This window comes from Pyrus communis, chromosome 9 (assembly GCF_041283825.1).
Source record: "Pyrus communis isolate YQ-2024b chromosome 9, ASM4128382v1, whole genome shotgun sequence".
NCBI lineage: Eukaryota > Viridiplantae > Streptophyta > Magnoliopsida > Rosales > Rosaceae > Pyrus > Pyrus communis.
The window spans coordinates 4,000,387-4,008,938 of NC_142573.1; the positions used below are offsets into that span (position 1 = coordinate 4,000,387).

The following is an 8,552-nucleotide window of genomic DNA, read 5'->3' on the forward strand; positions in this document are numbered from 1 at the left end:
CTTCTGGTTTGTAGTTGACTGGTTTTTCCATGAGTGAAATAATGAAGCTTGATGGACCGCAGGCTATAAATTTCGAAAACTGTCATTCCTTATTTGTCTGTCAATCACGGTTAATTGAATGAGTAAATTTTGCGTACGTATCGTGAATTGCAGAAAATAGTTGAGCAGTGTTTTTTTTTTTATGCCTAAAAAAGTGTCTAATTCTACAGAGAATATTTATATTAGTTATAAGGCGTCAGTAATTGTATAAAAGGCAGCCTGTATCAACTCATTCTTAGAGTCAGGAATATGAATGCTTCCTAGAGGGGGAATAGATAAGCTCTAAAAGATGTCTTGGCTTACAGTTATCTTTCTGGTTACTACTCTTACATTTCATACTCCTTCAGAGGCTAGCCACGAGAAGAACGATCCTTCTGCAGTTGTTGTAGGCACTGTCTACTGTGACTCATGTTTCCAAGAGGATTTCTCACATACCAGCCATTTCATTTCAGGTAAATTCATCTCAAATTTTGAACAAGTTCTTTTTATATTGTAGTCCGGCTATAGAACAGACGTCTGTTCAATGATTTCCATACACCCCTTCTCTCTCCCTGCATACTCTCATGTTTCTTTTTAATTTTGAAATTTGAATAAATCAAAGAAAAATCAAAAGAAAGAAATAAACAAAGGTGTACAAAAGGAAAAAAATGTAAAATCTAATAAAGTGACTGCTGAGAGATAGAATTGGCCAGAATGAAACATGTCATTACTGCTGATTGTAAACCCTTTATACAGATATTTCGTATGAGAAAAAGTAAATAACGCAAATAAATTACAACAAAATCTCACCTAATCTAACTTATTGACAGTAGGATTCTGCTTTCAATCACAATATATTTCCAACAGACAATAAGTGTTGGGATATTATTTCTCTTAAAGAAAAGATGGAGGATACATCATTTGTATGTGTCGATATCATTGTTGCCAAACAGATATATCATCAGTAACTTGTCGATTTCGTTGTCAGTCAACAAAACGTCCCGACATCATATGAATGCATTCTCCACACATCAATAATCTGATGGGGTTTTTGTGCAGGGGCTTCTGTTGATGTGGAATGCAAAGATGGGAGTTCAACGAAACCAAGTTTTAAGGCACAAGTGAAAACAAATAGCCATGGACAATTCAAAGTCCATCTGCCCTTCTCAGTGAGCAAACAAGTGAAGAAAATTGAAGGATGCTCTGTGAAACTAATCAGCAGCAGTGAACCCTGTTGGGGTTTAAAAATGCTTCACTACTTTGGAGATGTTTATCTCACAAAGAAAAATGTAACGCAGCGGAATTGATAGGCAAGAGAAAGAAAGAATTCTCAAAGTATTACACAAGGTTTTTATTCACTCACAAACTTAGTACAAGAGGAAACACTCAAACACTCTTAGAAGCTTTGTTGCTTCTTCTTACTTCTTACTTGACACTCTCACTTCTTGCTACTTGCTCTCTTGGTTGTTCCAAATGGTGTGGATGCCTTCTCCTTTTATAGGCATGGATGGAACCTTGGAGAAGCATGAAAACATCATGCTAGAGATATCTAGATAATTCCACTACCTTCCTAAGCTAGAATTATCTATACTAATCTTGTATGTTGGTGGAATCCTCACCATTCTTCTAGACTCTTCCACCAACTTGAACTTTGCTAGAATTCTCTAGCATGTGCATGGATCTTTCTTTGTGTATGGGCCGGATCAATTATCTTTGGGCCAAGACAAGATTACAATTCAACATCCCCCCTTAATCTTGTCTTGTGACGCCAATTGAGTTTCTTAGTCTGACAAAGTCTTCTTGTTTGAGTGGCTTGGTGAATATGTCGGCAACTTGGTCTTGAGACTTCACGTATTCCACTTGCACATCCTTTCTTGCAATGCACTCTCTTATGTAGTGATAACGGGTATCTATATGTTTGCTCCTGTCATGGAATACTGGATTCTTTGCTAGAGCTATTGCAGACTTGTTGTCGACATAGATCTTTGTTGGCTCTTCTTGTCGCATTCTTAATTCTTTGAGCAAGTTTCTCAGCCAGATTGCATGGCAGACACATGAAGTAGCAGCTACATATTCAGCTTCGCAGGTAGAGAGAGTGACAATCGGTTGCTTCTTCGACATCCATGTGAATGCAGTGTCTCCCATGAAGAACACAAATCCAGTAGTGCTTTTTCTATCGTCGGAATCTCCTGCCCAATCACTGTCGCTATATCCAACAAGTTTGTAGTTATCAGAACTTGAATAAAACAAACCAAAGTTAACAGTACCTTTGAGGTATCGAAGAATTCTTTTGGCTGTTTTCAAATGTGTAGTTGTGGGATTCTCCATGTGGCGACTGATTAATCCGACAGCATAGAGAATATCTGGTCTTGTGCAAGTCAAGTAGCGCAAGCTTCCAACTAGGCTTTTGAAAAATGTTGGATCTACGCTTTCTCCTTTGTCATACTTAGTTAGTTTGACTCCGCACTCCATTGGCGTGCTCACGAGCTTGCAGTCGTCCATTTTGAACTTTTTCAGTATCTCCTTTGTGTAGCTTTCTTGGGAGATGAAAATTCCTTTTTCGTTCTGCTTGACTTCAATGCCTAGGTAATATGCCATCAACCCGATGTCGGTCATCTCAAATTCTTTGGTCATCACTCTCTTGAACTCTTCAAACATGCTTGGATTACTCCCAGTGAAGATTAGATCATCCACATATAAGCACACAATCAAAATATCTCCATCTTTGACTTTGACGTAGAGAGCATGTTCATGAGGGCACTTGATGAAGTTGTTTTCTTGAAAGTACTTGTCGATGCGACTATTCCATGCTCGTGGCGCTTGTTTTAACCCATAGAGGGCTTTCTTCAGCTTCAGAACTTTGTCTTCATGCCCTTTGATCTCATAGCCTGACGGTTGCTGAATGTAGACTTCTTCTTCAAGGACTCCATTTAGGAAGGCGGACTTCACATCCATTTGTTGAATCTTCCAACTGTTTTGAGCTGCCAAAGAAATTAGTAATCGTATAGTTTCCAACCGAGCAACGGGTGCGAATACCTCATCATAGTCGATTCCGGCTCTTTGACTATAGCCTTTCGCCACTAGTCTTGCCTTGTATCTTTCGACCTCTCCATTGGCATTTTTCTTTGTCTTGTACACCCACTTGACTCCAATGGCTTTGTGTCCTTTCGGAAGAATAGCGAGTTCCCATGTATCATTCTTCTGGATTGCTTCAATTTCTTCATCCATTGCTTTCCTCCACTTAGTATCTTGCACTGCTTCTTGGAAGTCGACTGGTTCACAATCAGCAAAAAGACAGAAAAGTGTAGGATTATCAAGTCTTTCAGCTACCTCATAAAGATCTCGTATACTTCTTGTGCGTGGTACTTCTCTTTCATTTAGACTCCCACTTGACAATGCTGATGCTGATGAATTACCATGATTGGTTGATGTTGGTGAAGCAGGTGGAGTAGTGGATTCTTGTTGAACCTCTCTTGCTTGCTCCATCATCCCTTGTTCATTCTCTTCTTCAAATTGAGGAAAGAAGTGAAGATCACCTGCATGCGGGCCAAAATCCCATTCTCCTTCTTCATCGAACATCACGTCTCGACTGATCACCGTCTTCCCATTGTTTGGATTATACAGCTTATAGCCTTTTGAATTGGTGTCATAGCCGATGAAGATGAACTTCTCACTTTTGTCGTCGAGTTTGGTTCTCCTCTCGTCTGGTACGTGTACATGGGCTATGCTTCCAAAAACTCTTAGATGAGAAATACCTGGTTTTCTTCCACTCCATGCTTCTTGTGGAGTTTTTCCCCACACACTCCTTGTTGGAGACCGATTGGATAGGTAGACAGCACATGTTACAGCTTCTGCCCACAATTCCTTAGGCAATTTCTTGCTTTTGAGCATGCTTCGAGCCATGTCGAGGATGGTTCGATTTTTTCTTTCTGCCACGCCATTTTGTTGAGGGGATCTTGGAACTGTCAAAGGTCGACGAATTCCATTTGCTTCACAAAACTCTTGAAATTCCTTCGAAGTGAATTCTCCTCCTCGATCAGATCTCATGGCTTTGATCTTGCAACCACTCTCATTTTCTACAGCGGCTTTGAACTTCTTGAATGCTCCAAAGACTTCTGATTTTTGCTTCAAGAAATACACCCAGGTTTTTCTTGAAAAATCATCAATGAAGAGAAGGAAATAATTATTTTTACCCAAAGAGCTTGGTTTTATTGGACCGCACACATCGGTGTGAATGAGCTCGAGTGGCTTCTGGGCTCTTGTGGTCGACTCCTTTGGAAAGCTTTTCCTGAACTGTTTCCCAAGTAAACATCCTTCGCAAACTTGATCAGGGTGGCTGATACACGGTAAGCCTCTCACCATCTCCTTCTTGGATAATAACTCCAATCCCCCAAAGTTAAGATGCCCAAAACGAAGATGCCAAAGCCAAGATATGTCTTTGTAACATATCTTAAGACACTTTGCAACATCGTTTTGAATGTTCATGGGAAACATCCTATTCTTTGACATTTTCGCCTTGGCAATTAATCTTCCTTTGTCATCTCTAAGAAAAAGGATATAATTTTTCGTATGAAAATCATAACCTTTTTCTAAGAGTTGACCCAAACTCAAAATGTTGCTTTTCATATTGGGCACGTAGTAGACATTTGAAATTAATTGGTGACCGCCATTTTCCAAGGGAATAAGGATGTTACCTTTTCCTTTTACGGGTATTTTGGATTCATCTCCAAAAGAAACGTTGCCACTCACTGATTCATTGAGCTCTACGAAGATGCTTCTTCTTCCGCACATGTGGTTGCTGGCGCCGGTGTCAAGGTACCATGTATAGTCTTGGTCTCCATCATTGTTCTTGCATGCTAGTAGCACAACACCATTCTCTTCTTTCTCTTCTTTCACATAATTGACCTTCTCATCAAGTCTGCTGTTTGGAGCTCTACATTCCCAAGCATAATGCCCAAACTTTTGACAATTATAGCATTGAACTTGAGATTTTTCATACCTTGAGTTTGAGCGTCCTCTTCCGCGACCTTTTGTTGAGCTTTCTCCTCTTTCGTAGTTGCTATGGTTGTTTAAGTTCCAACCACATCCACGCCCATGTCCACGTCCGCGACCTCGACCACGACTTCTTCCGTATCGGCTTCTCTCGTTGTCGAAGCTTTCTTCTTTCTTCTTTGGCTGAACATGCGTCTTAAGGAGCTGCTCATCATTCCCTTGCCTCTTCTTATGTTTCTCTTCATATGCTTGTAGTGAACCCATTAATTGCTCTATACTAATTTCTTCCAAGTTTTTAGTTTCTTCAATCGTCACGACAATGTGCTCGAACTTGGGGTCCAACGAGCGTAGTATCTTCTCCATAATTCTAACATCTTCTAACTTTTCTCCGTTTCTTTTTAATTGATTGGAAACGGCTAAGACTCTTGAGAAATAATCAGAGATTGATTCAGACCCTTTCATTTGTAGAGATTCGAACTCACCTCTTAATACTTGAAGACGAACCTTTTTCACTTGTTCGGCTCCTTTGTAAGAGGTTTGAAGCTTCTCCCATGCTTGCTTGGCAGAGGTTGCACTCGAGACCTTCTCAAAGCCATTGTCATCTAATGCTTGGTAGATGAGGTAGAGAGCCTTCTTGTCTCTCTTTCTTGAATCTTTCAAACTCTCCTTCTGGGATTGAGACAGAGTAGCTTCATCTTCTGGCTCAGTGTAGCCTTTCTCCACGACTTCCCAGACATCGTGTGCACCCAAAAGGGCCTTCATTTTGATACTCCAATTATCGAAGTTGTTGCTGTCGAGCACTGGAACTTGGAAGGCTGCCATAGCATTGCTAGCCATAGCTCTGGTACCACTTTGTTGGGGTTTAAAAATGCTTCACTACTTTGGAGATGTTTATCTCACAAAGAAAAATGTAACGCAGCGGAATTGATAGGCAAGAGAAAGAAAGAATTCTCAAAGTATTACACAAGGTTTTTATTCACTCACAAACTTAGTACAAGAGGAAACACTCAAACACTCTTAGAAGCTTTGTTGCTTCTTCTTACTTCTTACTTGACACTCTCACTTCTTGCTACTTGCTCTCTTGGTTGTTCCAAATGGTGTGGATGCCTTCTCCTTTTATAGGCATGGATGGAACCTTGGAGAAGCATGAAAACATCATGCTAGAGATATCTAGATAATTCCACTACCTTCCTAAGCTAGAATTATCTATACTAATCTTGTATGTTGGTGGAATCCTCACCATTCTTCTAGACTCTTCCACCAACTTGAACTTTGCTAGAATTCTCTAGCATGTGCATGGATCTTTCTTTGTGTATGGGCCGGATCAATTATCTTTGGGCCAAGACAAGATTACAATTCAACAAACCCTACTGTGCTGTCGCCTCATCAGCCACCTCATCTTCCCTAAACCTCAAGGCAAGAAAGCAAGGGACCCACGTATTCTCTGCTGGTTTCTTCACCTTCAAGCCTCTCAAGCAACCCGGCTTATGCAACCAGAAACCCAGCATTCAGAATTCCAAGAAATTAAATTCCCAGAAGTTCTCATTCCCTCCTACTGATGAGCTGGCATTCCCATCCCCCTCTCAGGCGGACCCCACAATGCCTGATCTCCCCCCCGTCCCTAGGATCCCTTATCTTCCACCACTGCCACAGCTTCCTCCTCTCCCTCCCACCCCAACTGGTCTCCCAGGAGGTCTCCCAGGCCTCCCTGGACTCCCAGGCCTCCCAGGTCTCCCAGGCCTCCCAGGCCTCCCAGGACTTCCTGGAATTCCAGGTTCTCCCCTTGCTGCTGGAAAAACTTCATCTGGGTCGTCCAACTCCAAAACTTCAAAGAATGGGCAACTAGGTGATAATAAAGAAGTAGCCCATCCAGATACTTTCTTTCCACCAATTATCCCTAATCCATTTCAGCCCCCACCAGCTCCATTAATTCCTAATTTGCCTCCTCTTCCAGGTTCTCCACCAGCAGGTCCAGCACCATTGATTCCCAACCTGCCACCTATACCTGGTTTCACTCCATCGCCGTCGCCGCCACCACCAACCCTCCCATTCCTCCCTCCATTCCCATTCCCCCTCCCACCTACGCCTCGGATCCCTGGAATCCCCCCAGCTTCTTCTTCAAAACAAGGCACTTCACCTTGATCTAACCTAATTAATAGATTTAACTACGAATCATGTATAATTAATTTTCAAATAAGGTGTTACATGTTGGTTTAAGTTTTTAATTATGTTAAAATTCTTGTATGGTTGGTTGTGCAATTATCAGAAGAATATATATGTTTTACATAGTAGGGTTTGTGTTTTTTTAACTATCATCTGACAGACTTTTATTTACTTTGTCTAGGATCCTTATTTGTAATGAGAATTTGCCTTACTATTTTCATAATATATACTACTAGCTAGACTCCTTGTATGTAAGAGAATTTAACTGCTAATCATACATGTGCGATTATATCATAAATTTTGAACCGTATATGCATTTCAACTACTAACATCATTCTCCAAACAAACAAAAAACCTGACTCTCCAAACGAAGAATAAAAACTGACCCTTTGAGGATGCCTGAACTTCTTCAAAACACATACAAGGGAAGGAAACAAAAATGAAAGAAAACTTGAAGCAAGCGATCAGGGTGTATATACATAGCAGCAGTTTAAAATAAGAAAAGCTTAAGATACTGTCAATCAAGCCATGTGTCGTTTATAGACAAATACAAATACGGCGATACAATACGTCATATAATTATATCGTAGAAACTCAAACTTTCAAGATAAAAGAGCAGATTCAGAGATAAACATAATATATTATCTCAATTATTAGCCACTTAATTAATAGTACGGTCTAATGGTATTCCTTTTCACTGATAAGTGAGGGGTCTTAGTATTAATTCTCACCAAAGGCAAATTTGAATCACATTATTGCTAGCCTATTGTGAGGTTAAGCCCGGTACAATGATAAATTTTTCAATATGACAAGAAAACAGTTTGGTACATTAAGTGTCATAATATAAGTCATTGGATACTTGAAAAAAAAAATTTCAATCACTTGTATTATGAAAGGTATGTGAGCCGTGTTCCCGGTACACCAAAAAATATCTCTGAAAGGACAACGTTGCATAATTAGGTTGTCTTCTTTGAGCGCGACGAGCCGTATCACATACCTTTCTTGTTTCCATCGAGTTCGATCTACTTCAAGTCCTATTTCAACCGAGTAGCAGGGTAATAGTTTTGTGAAAAAAAAAATGTTTAGGGTTTAGGTTTTGGAGAATAAGTTAGTGACTAGTTACTATGGTTTTGGATTGTTTTCACAAAATTATTCTCCTTTTGGTGAAAAAAAAAATCATCATAACCTTAGCCACCTGCTATGATTTAAACTTAATAAGTACCCATATATAAATTTTATGCTTACTTTCCGCAAATATTATTAACAATTTAACATTGAGTTTTGATAGCGATTTTACCGTCTATGTAAATAGGGTCAAAATCACATGAAATACTTGCAAGAATATAAGAATGTTGTAGTATAGATGTTCATGCAAGATC

The 8,552-nt window shown here is 40.0% G+C and overlaps 1 protein-coding gene across 1 annotated transcript; it reads left to right on the plus strand.

Moving 5' to 3' along the window:
* On the plus strand, positions 1–7,301 carry LOC137738881 (uncharacterized). Its single transcript, XM_088700532.1, has 3 exons — positions 1–491; positions 1,078–1,245; positions 6,374–7,301. The coding sequence occupies exons 1-3, from the start codon at positions 329–331 to the stop codon at positions 7,150–7,152; spliced, it is 1,110 nt and encodes a 369-aa protein (XP_088556658.1). The 5' UTR covers positions 1–328; the 3' UTR covers positions 7,153–7,301.
* The last annotated feature ends 1,251 nt before the right edge of the window (positions 7,302–8,552 follow it).